The following is a 15,869-nucleotide window of genomic DNA, read 5'->3' on the forward strand; positions in this document are numbered from 1 at the left end:
TCATTTCAGAATTATTCGATGAACAAATGCCTTCCAACTTGGCAACATGGCGAAGAAATACTGCTTGGCAATACCCACTGAATAGAAACCACCTTCTGTAATTGTGTGAAAACAAAAGACAATCAATTCAGTACTCCACCTGAAAAAGGGCCCCACCTTAATGGTCGCCGGACAAGTGATTTAAGCTCACTGGGAACGACTGTGAGGCGACAGAAGAGAGACGGAAGCAGGACTGACAACAACGCAAGCCTGAGAGGGTCTCCGAGAGCAAACTTGAGTGTGCGTGGTGAGTACTATCAGGGAACATAACTTTTATGTTGGACATATTTGGGGTTGTTCTTTGGACAATCAATGGAAAATATGCATTTTGACTCAGGTTACATTGGACCACACACTTCCAAACCAAACGGATGACAAAAACGGCATTGTAAATACGGACAAAACGTGCATACCGCAAAATACGTACTCTGAACATATTTCATTTTTCAAAATACATTTCTCAATGAAGTCATAAAAGATCGATCCTTCAAGAACGTTTGAACAATCAAAAATCAACCGTATACTGTGATTTTATTTTATTTTTTAAATATTCCAATGCACAGGGCTCTCATGCATAAATAAATTACCATTTGAGGATGGCACGAAACGGGTCAACAGCAAACCGATATTAGCTGTAAGAATACACGTCGTGCATTTTTTCACAAATGTCACCTCAATTAAAGTTGTGAAATGAATAAGGCGGTATTTTTTTTTTGAATTAATTAAGAGGCCAATCAAAGAGTGTGTCACCTGCACCCGCGGGCCACCAGTTGCTCATCCGTGGTCTAATATATTTCATGAATGCGTGTGACATTATTTAGTCTTTCGTTTCTGCAAACCATCTTTGTACAGTGGAACAAAGCTTTTTTTAAAAATTTGGATCAAAGATTTAAAATTGCCGGAAAGCTGCATTCAAAAGAATGCTTTCATTACTTTTGGAATGATGGCCAATGCAAATTGACTCATACAACGCAGAATTATGACATTTAAAAGCATTTACAAATAAAAGAACTGAAGACAAAAAAAAGTGCAGAAATAAAAGAGTACTAAATAATTTAGTGCAAGAAAAAGATTTTTAAAACTGCATTTAAGTAAAAAAATGCTTTACAGGAACCCAGTTACAGACATGGGTAACTAAGAATAGTTTTTAATTTAGACTTAAAAGCAGTCATACTTGGGCTGACTTCATACTCTCAACAAATAAAGGCTAGTTGTGTTCAATGATTTATTTTTTTTCCGGATTAAATAGCTAACATTGAAACATGTTTTGGACCCAAGTGTTCCATCAACAATATCAACATATTAATTAACCTAATGTCTTTTCAGTCGGTGCAAAAAAGAAAAAAAATCATCTCTCCTTGTGACAAAGCTTGCTGTGGTGAGATGCTCCACTTTGTCAGCCTCATTATCCTGGCAATGGCACAAAAAAATCAACATTGCAATCAATACTTAGCAAGCCAGAGGTCAGCAAGGTTGAGTTCAGACCTTGGGGTGACGGGGACTAAAAGTCTCTCTGTACTTTCAGATACATGATTTGCACAAATGTAGGCCAAAGTACTCACACTTTTCAGACTTTGCATGGTGGTTCATAAACAAACAAAACAAAACTTTAATTCCGCTTTTCTTTTTTGACCTCAATTTTTGCAAAGAATTAAAAATCAAAGGAATGTTACAAGCGACATTACAATACAAATATGGTTGTTTTCTGATCATCACAATGCTTTGCATCGTGTCACATACACGCATACACCCCCCCCCCCCCGCCCCACACACATACTTTCTTGAAGAGTTTGGTCACTGTTCCTCAGTCTTTGTTCAGTGAAGATTAATTCTGACAAAAAAGTGCCTGATTATATTTTAATGTCTTGACACTATTATGAGACAGAGCTTCAACGAATGATAAATAACCATTTCGGTTTGAAATGAAAATGATTGGTTTCACATAAAGCAAATTTTCTCCAATGTTTGTGAGAAGCGGGTGTATTTAGCAAAATTTTGCAATGTTCTCCTGCTGATTACGAAAGAACGGAAACCGCAAGGAATGTCGAATCAACCTTTTTTTGTCCACTGGTAAACCCAACACATTCTAACACTCAAAAAAATTGGTGATCTACTGCCCAAAAGCATTTTCCACAACAAATGGGGGATGTTCCCACAAAAAAGTATTTTAAATTTGAAATAAATAACCACCAAATAAGTGAGGAGCCACGGAAATGCTGGTTTTCGACTGTGTTTTACACTGCAAACCTTTGTTATCAAATGTTTTGTGAAGTTAAAGGTGAGGCTCTGTGTGACGGCGGACTTTGAAGAGCATTATTGGTGCTGGAACCATTCTTGTCTATGAGAGAATAATAAAGGAGCAATTAGCAACTCAGCAAATAGTAGTGGTTTCATTTACTATGAGAATTCTGTTCGACGATGACAACATTAAGATTGGCAGGGATATATCAGCCTTCTTCCCAAAGACAAATCAGGTGCCTTCGTGGCAAGGCATGAAACCTGGGCCTCAACAAACTGACAGTGTCCAAGCAGCCAGCTCTCCCATCATGTTCAGCAGATGGACTTTCTCTCGATGTACGTTTAACATCCCTTTTCACTGTCTTTTAGGACATCATCAGCCACAATGAGCATTTTCAAGGTGTTCACTGTTGCCCTTGTGCTGTTTGGTAAGTCTTCAAACTCTCAAATACCAAGTAACAGAGTAAGTGAAATGTCACCATGTAACAAACATGTCAACTCTTTATCACAGGAACCAGCTGTCTTTCTGCTAAGATAAAGAGACAAGTGCCATCCAATGCAGCTTTTACCCAAGATGACAATAGTCCACCTGGAACACCTCCAGGAAGTCCACCTGGAACACCTCCAGGAAGTCCACCTGGATCACCTCCAGGAAGTCCACCTGGATCACCTCCGGGAAGTCCACCTGGATCTCCACCTGGATCACCTCCAGGATTCCCTGGGCCACCAGGGCCACCAGGACCAGAGGGTCCATCAGGACCAACCGGACCACATGGTCCACCAGGGCAAGATGGTACGCCAGGACCACCTGGACCTGATGGTTCTCCTGGCTCAGATGGCCCACCAGGACCACCTGGACCTGATGGCCCACCAGGACCAAATGGCCCACCAGGACCACCTGGACTCGATGGGCCACCAGGACCACCTGGACTCGATGGTCCACCAGGACCAGATGGTCCACCAGGACCACATGGACCACCTGGACCACCAGGACCATCTGGACCACCAGGACCACCTAGTGAACCAGGCCCACCTGGACCACCAGGTCCTCCTGGGGCACCAATATATTATCCATATTGGCCTCCCTTTAACCATGGGCAACGACCACCAGCATATTACCCACCGCAATATTAGCCACATCGCCCACTGCCACCACCACCTGATCAAATTTTTATTTCATATCCCACGAAGCAACCCTGGCCAATGTCAGCCACCAGTGCAAAACCACCCACCTTGGCACCAAATTGTCAACCTGCACCATGACTTCTCCCACCTGCACCACCACCAGAACAACCCCTGCCACCACCAAATACTCCAGATAAAAACAAACCACCTGGACTAGCATCCTGCCAACCTGGACTATCTGTGACTCCGGATAAAAACAACAATCTGGAATGTGACCTTTTCAAACCTGAACCACCATCTTGGTCCCCACCAAGACCTGCCTCGCCAGTGCCAGTTACTCCGGATGAAAATGACCCACCTGGGCTAGCCCCTTTCTCACGTAGACGACCTGTTGCTGGCCAGAAACACAACCGCTGGACATGTCACCCTGGATCAAAGAGAGTTGTTCTTATTTTAAAACAAAACTTTTCCTCAAGCATTCAGTCCTCATCATCCTGATCATCATGTGGTCGTGAATCTGTAATTGCAAGATTCCCATCCTTGCCACCTGCATCCAGTTCAAATAATAAAGATGATTTTTCTTCTCAATGACTTGAATTGCTTGAATGTGACCTCGACTCAGACATTCTGTCCCTCATCTTCAGAGACACAATCATGCCTGGTGGGTATAGCATCAAATTGCAACCACCTGCCGCCCTGGAAAAGCAAAAAATAAAAAAATTAAAAATTAAAAAAAATCATCAGCCATATGTATATCTTCCACCTACCAAATTCAACTCAACATTCTTGAAAGAGAAATTTAAAACAGCAATTGCTGCATGCAAAGTGCTGTTCATGCAAAATTAGTCGGGTAATCGCAAAGGCAGTGAAAACAAATACAAAAACAGCAGACAGCACAAAATGCTAAGAAAATGGTGAGTCTCATGCCGAGCAACACAATAAAAATGTGTTTTCAGATACCTGTATGTGCAACTGGCGATGCCCGCTGAGCTCCTCCGTACCTCTGGTGTGTGTGTGTGTGTGTGTGTGTGTGTGTGTGTGTGTGTGTGTGTGTGCTCGCGCGCGCATGTGTGTGTATCTCTCTCTCTCTCTCGCTCTTTTTATATACTGTATATACACACACACACAGTCAAGCCTTGGTTTTTGACCATAATCCATTCCAGAATGCTGTTCGAAAACCGAATTGTTCGAAAACCATGTTTCCCGTGAGAATAAATGTAAAACATTTTAATCCGTTCCAAGTCTAGAAAACAACTTTTTGTAAAGCTTGTTTTCAACTATTTTACACCATAAATTACAGACGATAAGAGAGCAGGTAACAACAAACGACAAACATTTTGTATGTTTGTTTTTTTACCAATTTTAACATAAACATTTACATTGTAACATAAAAATTGAACATCTCTCTGTCTCTCTCCCTCTCATTGTGACAATTGTAGATTGCATTCTTTTACACCTTGAATTTATAAACCCGAAAGTAATGGCTGCAACTATGGACGCTCTGTCTGCAATCCTACACGACGGTACAAGGTAACATCTCTCCATCCATTTTCTGAACCGCTTTATCCACACAGGTCCAGTCTCACCATATTAAAAGTTTGCTGGAGAAGACATTCCTCGGCCTTGATGAGATTTTCAAACTCAACTTTAAACTTTTCGGCAGCTTCCTTGTCTGAACTGGCTGCCTCCCCATGACGAATCACTTCTTTTCCTCAACTTTTCGAACCATCCTCTGCTTGCTTTAAAATCAAACTCTTCAGGAGCATCACTCGGATCCTTTTTTATCAAATCCCGATACAATTGTCTTGTTTTGCCACAAATCGTATCTTGACTAAGACTGTCCCCTGCTAGCCGTTTCTCATTTATGAAAATAAGCAAATGTTTCTCCACTTCCTCTAATATTTGTGGCCTTTGTTCACGAAACACACGAGATCCTTGAGCCACATCACTGACTTTATGTTGGTCTTTCTTTTTTACGATGATGCTGATTTCGGCATGCCGAACTCCTGAGCCAAAACAGACACATGCACACCTGATTCATATTTCACTATGAAATAGTATAATAGTTTTGCGCACTATTTTCCTCTTTTTTCAGCAGCTTAACGACTTCCACTTGCTTTCCTTGGTGCCATGCAGAAATAACAATCCAATTTGAATCGATCTCAGCAAACACGTCTGCTTTTTAAAAAAATCTTTAGTGAACACGTCTGCTCACAATGGACGTACAATCGATGCTCTTTTTTAAAAAATCTTTGAACACGTCTGCTCACAATGGACGCTCTTTCTTTTTAAAAAAAACTTTCTAAAACACGTCTGTGTCACTTCTTCGTCAACCCGAGGAAGCGTCACTTCCTCGTGTAAGGAAGTCAAGAGAAGTCGAGTGGCGCATTCAAGTGCGCTCAGTTTGGTCGAGAACCGAATTTCGGTCGTAATCTGAGGCATAAAAAAACTCCACATTTGACTATATATATATATATATATATATATATATATATATATATATATATATATATATGTGTGTGTGTGTGTCTAAAAATAAAAAATAAAAAATCCTCGTCTCACCCCTCGGGTGGTGTCCGCCCCCCATTCATTGCTGAGGGATGGGACTCACCCAGGATGGCTAACCAAAGGGCGAACGATCCTGATCATGAAGGATCCCTCAAAGGGTGCAGTCCCTTCCAACTATCGGCCAATAACCTGTCTCTCCACAACCTGGAAGCTCATGTCGGGCGTCATTGCGGCTAAGATAAGTGGACACATGGATCAATACATGAGCGAAGCACAGAAGGGCATTGGTAGAGATACCAGAGGAGCCAAACATCAGCTCCTGGTTGACAGAACAGTCGCACAAGACTGCAGGTCCCGACATACCAACCTGTGCACAGCCTGGATTGATTACAAGAAATACTCGATGCCACATACATGGATCACTGAATGCTTGGAGTTGTATAAGGTGAACAGGACCCTAAGAGCCTTTGTTGCAAACTCGATGAGGATGTGGAAAACCACACTTGAAGCCAATGGCAAGCCACTTAACCAAGTGTCCATCAAATGTGGCATATACCAAGGTGATGCACTCTCCCCACTGCTGTTGTGCATAGGACTGAACCCCCTAAGCCAAGTAATCACCAAGACAGGCTATGGATACCCCCTCAGAAATGGATCTACGATCAGTCACCTCCTCTACATGGATGACATAAAGCTGTATGCTAAGAGCGAAAGCGACATAGACTCCCTGATCCACACAACCAGAATCTACAGCAGTGACATCGGGATGTCATTCGGGCTTGAGAAATGTAGTCGGATGGTGACTAAGAGAGGCAAGGTAGTCCGCACTGAAGGGGTCTCACTCCCTGGAGGAACAACAGCAGATATTGAGGACAGCGACAAGTACCTCGGTATACCACAAGCCAATGGCAACCTCGAACTGGCAACAAGGAAAGCGGCTACGGCCAAATACCTCCAGCGGGTGTGGCAAGTCCTAAGAAGCCAGCTCAATGGCAAGAATAAGACACGTGCAATAAACAGCTATGACCTGCCAGTGATCAAACAATATCACCTCTGTCTTCTTTTCATTGAATTTCAAGAAATTTTGTGCCATCCAGGTTTTGATTTCTTCCAGACAGGATAGGAGTGGCCTTAATGAGAAGGTGTCTTTCTTGCTCAGTGGGACATAGATCTGGCAGTCATCTGCATAGCAGTGGAAGGGAATACCATGTTTCCTTAAGATGGAACCCAATGGGAGCAGATACAACGAGAACAGCAGAGGCCCCAGTATTGAGCCCTGTGGAACACCACATGACAGGGGAGCAGTGCATGACTCAGAGCAGCCAAGGCTGACACAAAAGGTTCTGTCAGCTAAAACCACCCAAGAGCCCTGCCGCCAATGCCCACCAAGTGCTGCAAACGAGTCAGCAGAATACTGTGATCCACTGTATCAAATGCTGCAGTTAAGTCCAGTAAAACTAGACACACGTGGTCTCCAGCGTCATTTGCCAGGAGGATGTCATTAGAAACGCGTAACAGGGCTGACTCCGTGCTATGTATCGTCTTGAAACCTGACTGGAAGACCTCCAAGATGTTATGTTCATCAAAGAAAAATTTCAACTGCATGTGCACCACTTTTTCCAGAATTTTGGAATTGAGAGGCAGTTTGGAAATGGGCCTGAAACTTGACAGTACATCTGGATCAAGACCAGGTTTCTTGATCAAGGGTTGGACCACAGCATGTTTAAACTGTTGGGGAACTATACCAGAAGAGAGGCTGCTGTTGATGATATCCAAGACCGATGCGCCAACACTCGGGAGAACCTCCTGAAAGAAGTGCGGGGGAAGAAAGTCGCAGGGGGAGCCAGATGGCTTCGTCTGGCGAACTACATGCTCCAAAAGCGTCAAGGACACAGTTTCAAAAGAATTTAGCATAGCTGAACATGGAACATGGACAGAGGGGTCAGATGCGGTATTTGAGACCGGCGTCCTCGCTGTAGAGACCTTATCAATGAAAAACTGAAGGAAACTGTTGCACATCTCGGGTGAAGAATCCGAGCAAGTAGGCAGAGGGGGTTTGAGTACAGAATCTATCGTTTTAAATAGTGCGCGTGGGTTGTGACGGTTAGCTTGAATAAGGTCCGACAGATATTCTCTTTTGGCCTCTTTTACTGTGAGCTGGTAGTTACGCCAGCAGTCTTTCCAAATTTGATAAAAGACATGCAATTTGTCTTTTTTCCACTTGCGTTCGGCTTTGCAACACCCCTGCCTAGCTGCACAGGTAATGTCGGTAAACCATGGCTCGGGTTTAGGTTTTGGGAGCACAGTTTTTGAGGGAGCCACCAAATCCAGGATGGCACGGCATGATGAGTTGAACCAAGAGGTGAGTTCCTCTGTGTTAGACGAGGGTACGCAAAGGTTATTAAAGGCATCAGAGAAACGACGAGCAGTGCGAGGGTTAAAAATTCGGCGTTTACAACTCGGAGCGGCAGATTTCACAGCTGGCCTCTGGTAGACAGACCACGGACGTTAAGACCGGAAAGCTCCTAACCATGCATGGAGTGTTATATCCCAAATCCAGCACCCTGAGACTGTACGCAAGCCGAAAGGAAGGAGGCCAGGGACTCGTGAGTGTGAGAGCCACTGTCCAGGACAACACATCCAAGCTCCATGAATACATCAAGGAGAAGGCTCCGACGGATGACGTACTCAGAGGATGTCTCAGACAATGGGGAACAGAGAATGAGGTGCTGGAAGAGGGACCATCATGGGAGGACAAGCCCCTACACGGGATGTACCACCGGACCATAACTGAAGTGGCTGATCTCAAGAAGTCCTATCAGTGGCTAGAGAGGGCTGGCCTGAAGGACAGCACAGAGGCACTCATCCTGGCTGCTCAGGAGCAGGCCCTGAGCACCAGAGCCATTGAGGCCCAGATATACCACACCAGACAAGACCCAAGGTGTAGGTTGTGCAAAGAGGCACCTGAGACAATCCAACACATAACTGCAGGGTGTAAGATGCTGGCAGGGAAAGCCTACATGGAACGCCATAACCAGGTGGCTGGCATAGTCTACCGAAACATCTGTGCGCAGTATGGACTGGAAACCCGAAGGTCAAAATGGGAAACACCTCCAAAGGTGGTGGAGAATGACCGAGTGAAGATCCTGTGGGACTTCCAGATCCAGACTGACAAGATGGTAATGGCTAACCAACCAGATATCGTGATCATAGATAAAGGGCAGAGGAAAGCCGTTGTAGTGGTCCCAAGTGATGGAAACATCAGAAAGAAGGAACACGAGAAACTCGAGAAATACCAAGGGCTCAGAGAGGAGCTGGGAAGAGCCTGGGAGGTAAAGGTGACAGTCGTGCCTGTGGTGGTCGGAGCACTCGGGGCAGTGACCCCCAAACTAGATGAGTGGTTGCAACAGATCCCGGGAACAACATCGGACATCTCAGTCCAGAAATGTGCAGTGCTGGGAACAGCAAGGATATTGCGCAGAACCCTCAAGCTTCCTGGCCTCTGGTAGAGGACCCGAGCTGAATGAGGGACGGACACCACCCGAGGGGTGAGATGAGGATTTTTTTTTATATATATATACACACACACACACATACACACACACAAACACACACACAAACACTCACGCGTGCACAAACCAGAGGTACGGAGGAGCTCAGAGGGCATCGCTCGTTCCACATATCTGAAAACACATTTTTATTGTGTGACTTTTTACTCGGCACGAGACTCGCCATTTTCCTAGCATTTTATGCTGTCTGTTGTATTTGCATTATTTGTTTTCACTTTGCTATTGTGTGACTAATTTTTCATGTAGAGCACTTTGCATGCAACAATGGCTGTTTTAAATTTCTCTATGAATAATGTTGAGTTGAGTTTGTTCAGTGGAAGATATACATATGGCTGATGATTTTTATTGCTTTTACAGGGCGGTAGGTGGTTGCAATTTCATGCCATACCAAGCAAGTATGATTGTGTCTCTGAAAACGAAGGATGAAATGTCTGAATCGAGGTCACATTCAAGCAATTCAAGTCATTGAGAAGATAAATCATCTTTATTATTTGAACTGGATGCAGGTGGCGAGGATGGGAATCTCTCTCTCCTGAGGAATGTAATTTCATCGGTGCTGTATGTTGCACATGTAGCATATTTGATAATAAAGTTGACTTGCCTTGCATTTACACATTAACGACCACACAATACTCAGGATGATTAGGACTGAATGCTTGAGGACAAGTTTTGTTTTGGAATAAGAACAACTCTCTTTGATCTGGGGTGACATGTCGAGCAAACTCAGGTGGTGGATTGGTTGTTGGTCCAAGTCCAAGTCCGGGTGGTTGTGTTCATCCAGAAACTGGTGTTGGCTAGGCAGATCTTGGTGTGGACCAAGATGGTGGTTCAGGTTTGAAAAGGTCACGTTCCAGATTGTTGTTTTCATCTGGAGTCACAGATGGTCCAGGTTGGCAGGATGCTCGTCCAGGTGGGTTGTTTTATATGGAGTATTTAGTGATGGCATGGGTTGTTCTGGTAATGGTGCAGGTGTGAGAAGTCATCGTGCAGGTTGACAATTTGGTGTCCAAATGGGTGTGGTGTTGCATTGGTGGCTGACATTTGCCGGGGTTGCTTAGTATGACATGAAATAAAATTTGATCAGGTGGTGGTGGCAGTGGGCGATGTGGCTAATATTGCGGTGGGTAACATGCTGGTGGTCGTTGCCCAGGGTTAAAGGGAGGCCAATATGGATAATTTATTGGTGGCCCAGGAGGACCTGGTGGTCCAGGTGGTCCTGGTGCACTAGGTGGTCCTGGTGGTCCAGGTGGTCCATATGGTCCTGGTGGTCCAGGTGGTCCGTGTGGTCCTGGTGGGCCATCTGGTCCAGGTGGTCCTGGTGGCCCATCAAGTCCAGGTGGTCCTGATGGCCCATCGAGTCCAGGTGGTCCAGGTGGCCCATTTGGTCCTGGTGGACCATCTAGTCCATGCGGTCCTGGTGGTCCATCTACTCCTGGAGGACCACCTGGTCCAGTTGGTCCTGGTGGACCATCTGGCCCTGGTGGACCATCTGGTCCGGTTGGTCCTAGTGGACCCTCTGGTCCTGGTGGACCTGGTGGCCCAGGTTGTCCTGGAGGTGGTGCTGGTGGACTTCCTGGAGGTGATCCAGGTGGACTTCCTGGAGGTGATCCAGGTGGACTTCCTGGAGGTGATCCAGGTGGAGATCCAGGTGGACTTCCCGGAGGTGATCCAGGTGGACTTCCCGGAGGTGATCCTGGTGGACTTCCCGGAGGTGATCCTGGTGGACTTCCTGGAGGTGATCCTGGTGGACTATTGTCATCCTGGGTCACTTGTCTCTTTATCTTAGCAGAAAGACAGCTGGTTCCTGTGATAAAGAGTTGACATCTTTGTTACATGGTGACGTTTCACTTACTCTGTTACTTGGTAGTTGAGTTTGAAGACTTACCAAACAGCACAAGGGCAACAGTGAACACCTTAAGAATCCTCATTGTGGCTGATGATGCCCTAAAAGACAGTGAAAAGGGACGGTAAATGTACATCGAGAGAAAGTCCATGTGGTGAACATGATGGGAGAACTAGCTGGTTGGACACACACTGGATTGCGACTGAGAAGAAGAGTCATAACTCTCTGCCAATGTCAATGTTATTCCCGTTGGACAGAATTCTCGCATTTACTGAAACCACGACTTTTCCGTAAATCACTTTTTTAGTTGAGATACAAATTGGTATCTTTTTTTAATGCTGTCATTTCTGTACATGGTGCCAGCACCAAACATGCACTTCAAAGTGCACTGTCACACAGAGCCCCGCCATGTAAAAGCTTTTAACTTCACAAAACATTTTTCACAAAGGGTTGCATTGTGGAACACAGTACACACCCAGCATTTTCGCGGCTCCTCAATTATTTGGAGATGATTTGTGAGTGGTGAGAGGGGTTGTTTGTGTGTGCATGTATGTGACATGCTGCAAATCATTGTGATTGCCAAAAAAAAAAAAAAAATTCTTTTAATATCGCTTGCAACATTTGTTTGATTTGTGACTTTTTTAATTCAATGTGAAAATATCTGTCAATAAAAGAAAAGCGGAAATGAAGTTTTGTTTTGTTTGTGAACCACCATCCATCGTCTCAACAGCGTGAGTACTTTGGCCTACTCTTGTGAAATTCATGTATCCGAAAGGACAGAAAGAGTTTTAGTTTTTCCCCCCCAAGGTCTGAACTCAACTGTGCTTACCTCCGGCTTGCAAAGGATTGATTAATTGCAATGTTGCTTTTTTGTGCAGTTGTCAGGATCATAAATGCTTTTAAATGTTGTAATTCTGCATTGTATAAATAAAGTTGTCTTGCCCATCACTCCAAAAATAATAACATTCTAAATGAAGCTTTACAGCAATTTTAAATCTTTGATACATTTGCTTTGTTCCAATGTACGTGCAAAGATGGTTTGCTTAAAGGAAACACTGAATGATGTCACACGCATTCATTCAATATACTTGACCACAGATGAGCCCGCGGGCGCAGGCGACACACTCTTCAAGGAGCCACTTACGGTAATTAAGTTCCAAAAAAAAAGCTATCTCATTCATATTACAACTTTAAGTGAGGTGATATTTTTGAAAAAATGCATGACATGTATTCTTACACCTAATGTTGGTTTGCTGTTAACCCATTTCGTGCCATCCTCGAATGTTAATTTTTATGCTTGGGAGCCCTGTGTGCTGGAATATTTAAAAAAGAAAAGATTAATTTTTGATTGTTCAAACGTTCTTGAAGGATGGATCTTTTCGGACTTCACTGAGAAGTGTATTTTGAAAAATGAAATATGTTGAGAGCACAGTTTTTGCACACATGCACGTTTGTCCGGATTTAAAATTCCGTTTTTGTCATTAGTTTTGTCACAGTGGTCCAATTTAACCTGAATCAAAATGCATATTTTTCCCTTAATTGTACAAAGCGCAACACCAAACATGTCCAAGAATAATCGTGTGTTCCCTGAAAACACTTGAAGATGGAGAAAGTACTTACCACGCACACCCAAGTTTGCTTTTGATGCTCCTCTCACGCTTGCGTTGTTGACAGTTCTGCTTCCGTCTCTCTTCTGTCGTTTCACAGTCGGTAATGGACGCCTTAAATCATTTGTCTGGCCACCATTAAGGTGGGGCTCTTGTTAAGGTGGAGCACTGAATTGATTTTCTTTTCTTTTCACACAATTACAGTAGGTGGTTTCTTTTCAGCGGGTATTTCCAAGCAGTATGTCTTCGTCACGTTGCCTTTGTCAAGTTGTAAGGCATGAGTTAATTGAATCACTCTGAAATGAATAGATGGTGGCCTGGAGGTCCAGTGGTTAGCGAATCAATCTCACAGTGCAGAGGTACCAGGTTCAATTCCAGCTCCGGCCTCCTTGTGTGGAGTTTAGTTGTTCTCCCAGGGCCTGCATGGGTTTTCTCCGGGTCCTCCGGTTTCCTCCCACATTCCAGGGACGTCGACAATCTGACGTTTGAGCTGCAGTGCGCCATGGATTGGAGCCAAACAAGTATTATCTGAAACTTGTATTCAAAATTAGATTGACATTTCAAGTTTCTCAATTTGAAAGTCAAGGTGTGCTGCAATCAGGTGTGCTGCAACAGGGAGACTTGGAAAACATGCAGGGCAGCGGCCCTCCAGGACCTGAGTTTGACACCTATGGTCTAAGATGTTACGAAATGCGAGTGCTGGGAAGTAACAAAGTACGAATACTTTTTATTGATACTTGAATAACATGTTACCTTCACTGCCTTGATTTCAAATTAGATAGATTTACTTTCTAATCATTACTTTGTCGAAATAGATTTGTTATCAAATCATATTTACTTTTTACTTGGATACTGTACATTTAAAACTCTCTTGTACTTAAATACAGAAATTGAATCCGTAATTACAAGACGCCCCCCGCCCTCCCACACACGTATCTGTACTTCTTCTTCAGTACAGTGTGAGAGCCTTCGCCATCTCAAGTCCCATAAAAGATAACATTCTGCACTATCCATGTAAATTGCATGAATTCAGGCGTGATGGTGTTTCTGCCACTAGATACAGTAGCACCAGAGTTGCATATACAGAAAAAAAAACCCAACAACCGGAGTATCTGTACAGTATTGCGTTCAGTTAATTTTGGCTGAAGAGTGATCAAATGTTTATGTTGAACTCGCTGGACATTCTTCAGTGTAATTATTTGTGACATGCAGTCGTATTATGCAGGTAGCTTCCATTGCGGAGCAAAAGAAAACAACGAGCAGCAACGCCAACTTCTGGACGCCATTGGCAGGACGCAGCGAAAAAAAATGTTCTTCACAGAGCAGATTCATCAGCTAGTGAGCTTCCGACTTACGGCGGACAGCGAGAGAGAGCACCAGCTAGCGAGCTACCGAGCAACGGCGAGGGAGAGCACCACCTAGCGAGCTACCGAGCGACGGCGAACAGTGAGAGAGAGCACCAGCTAGCAAGCTACCGAGCGACGGCGAGAGAGAGCACAAACCAGCGAGCGAGGCTCAGCGGTGGAAGCCAAACGACCTGCTGCAAGCCACTACCGCTGCTTGCCAAACCACCCGCTGCTAGCCAGACCACCCGCTGCTTGCCAAACCACCCGCAACTAGCCAAACCACCAGTCGACCAACACCATACTCTACACATGCCTCCTTTTGCCTCTCCGTCCAGCTGCAGCAGCTGCACCTGCCTTGCTGAGAAGATTGCTGAACTGGAGCAGAGAATCTCCACACTGTACCATATCCACGATGCTGAGCAGCAGATGGACACGATCACCTTTGGTCCTGGACAACCAGAGTCTCCATCTTTCACCGACACAGCTGCTGCTGCCAAAACCTGCTTCTCCCTCAGTTGGGAAAGAATGTGCCACAGTAAGTCCATCAAAGAAGTGACGGACGCGGAGACTGTTTTAGAGACACCATATTTCCATGGGGCTGTCACAGACACTCCCAGAGAGAGTGATAAATGGACTGTAGAAATTGTCATCGGTGCAACACCAGTTAAATTTAAAATTGATACTGGAGCAGATTTGATCATGGAGAAAGAGACATTCGACATGTTAGTCCCTGAAGTACAAAGGAAAGTGCTATTCATTTCCAGTGTTTGTAATCCACAGCCAGAGGTCTAATAACCTGTGAGGCAAAGAGACAGCATACACAATGGGACTAGTGAAACACATTGAGGAAGTGCACAATGCATTCGGTGAGCATGGAACTCTTAGGACAGAGCCAGTCAAAATAAAACTCAAAGATGATGCAGACCGTATGCCATTCACACAGCTCGCCGAGTCCCTCTGACGCTTTTGGGGAAGGTAAAAGAGGAATTGCAGCGCATGGAGAAAAACAAGATAATTGAAAAGGTAACTGAACCAACAGACTGGTGCGCACGAAAGGTGCCTGTCCCAAGAAAAAATGGCCAAGTGCGCATCTGTGTAGATTTGAAAAAGCTAAACGAGGCTGTGAAGAGAGAAAGATTTGTCCTCCCAACTGCCGAGGAAATCACTGCAAAACTGTGCGGCGCAACCATGTTTACGTCACTTGACGCAGCTTAAGGGTTCTGGCAGATACCCCTCCATCCACAAAGCAGCGAGTTAACCACATTCATTACGCCTTTTGGAAGGTACGCGTTTAAACGTCTGCCTTTCGGCATCACCAGCGCTCCAGAAATCCTTCAGAGGAAAATGATGGAGGCCTTGAGTGATCTTGACGGAGTGGCAATTTACATGGATGACATACTAGTTTATGGCAACACACCAGAACAGCACGACGAGCGCCTAAGCAAAGTACTGGAGAGAATCAAGTCGACATGTTTGAAGTTGAACAGAGACAAGTGCGTGTTTAGGAAAAACCAACTCCACTTCCTGGGTCAACTGATTGACAAGTCAGGAGTAAAACCTGACCCTGAAAAAGTAAAAGCCATCAAACAGCTCC

The 15,869-nt window shown here is 44.6% G+C and overlaps 2 protein-coding genes across 2 annotated transcripts; one reads left to right on the plus strand and one right to left on the minus strand.

Annotated features, from left to right (window-relative positions):
- Positions 1–221: 221 nt before the first annotated feature.
- On the plus strand, positions 222–3,893 carry LOC147205670 (uncharacterized). Its single transcript, XM_086109023.1, has 3 exons — positions 222–286; positions 2,647–2,705; positions 2,789–3,893. Exons 2-3 carry the CDS (start codon positions 2,663–2,665, stop codon positions 3,409–3,411), a joined length of 666 nt encoding a protein of 221 aa, XP_085965149.1. The 5' UTR covers positions 222–286; positions 2,647–2,662; the 3' UTR covers positions 3,412–3,893.
- A 6,051-nt stretch (positions 3,894–9,944) lies between these two features.
- LOC147205671 (uncharacterized) lies at positions 9,945–13,060 on the minus strand. The gene is made up of 3 exons (XM_086109021.1): positions 12,943–13,060; positions 11,365–11,423; positions 9,945–11,283 (listed from the first exon to the last, which is right to left on the minus strand). Exons 2-3 carry the CDS (start codon positions 11,405–11,407, stop codon positions 10,589–10,591), a joined length of 738 nt encoding a protein of 245 aa, XP_085965147.1. The 5' UTR covers positions 11,408–11,423; positions 12,943–13,060; the 3' UTR covers positions 9,945–10,588.
- Between the last annotated feature and the right edge of the window lie 2,809 nt (positions 13,061–15,869).

The sequence above is a fragment of the Hippocampus guttulatus genome, chromosome 4 (assembly GCF_054856545.1).
Source record: "Hippocampus guttulatus isolate MCC_2025c chromosome 4, RoL_Hgut_1.0, whole genome shotgun sequence".
In the NCBI taxonomy this organism is placed as follows: Eukaryota; Metazoa; Chordata; class Actinopteri; order Syngnathiformes; family Syngnathidae; genus Hippocampus; species Hippocampus guttulatus.

Bases quoted from the DNA above. Each gene is read 5' to 3' on its own strand.
- LOC147205670 (XM_086109023.1), top strand. From the start codon at position 2,663: ATGAGCATTTTCAAGGTGTTCACTGTTGCCCTTGTGCTGTTTG. The intron at 2,706-2,788 runs GTAAGTCTTCAA...TCTTTATCACAG, and splicing joins TGTTGCCCTTGTGCTGTTTG to GAACCAGCTGTCTTTCTGCT.
- LOC147205671 (XM_086109021.1), bottom strand. From the start codon at position 11,407: ATGAGGATTCTTAAGGTGTTCACTGTTGCCCTTGTGCTGTTTG. The intron at 11,284-11,364 runs GTAAGTCTTCAA...TCTTTATCACAG, and splicing joins TGTTGCCCTTGTGCTGTTTG to GAACCAGCTGTCTTTCTGCT.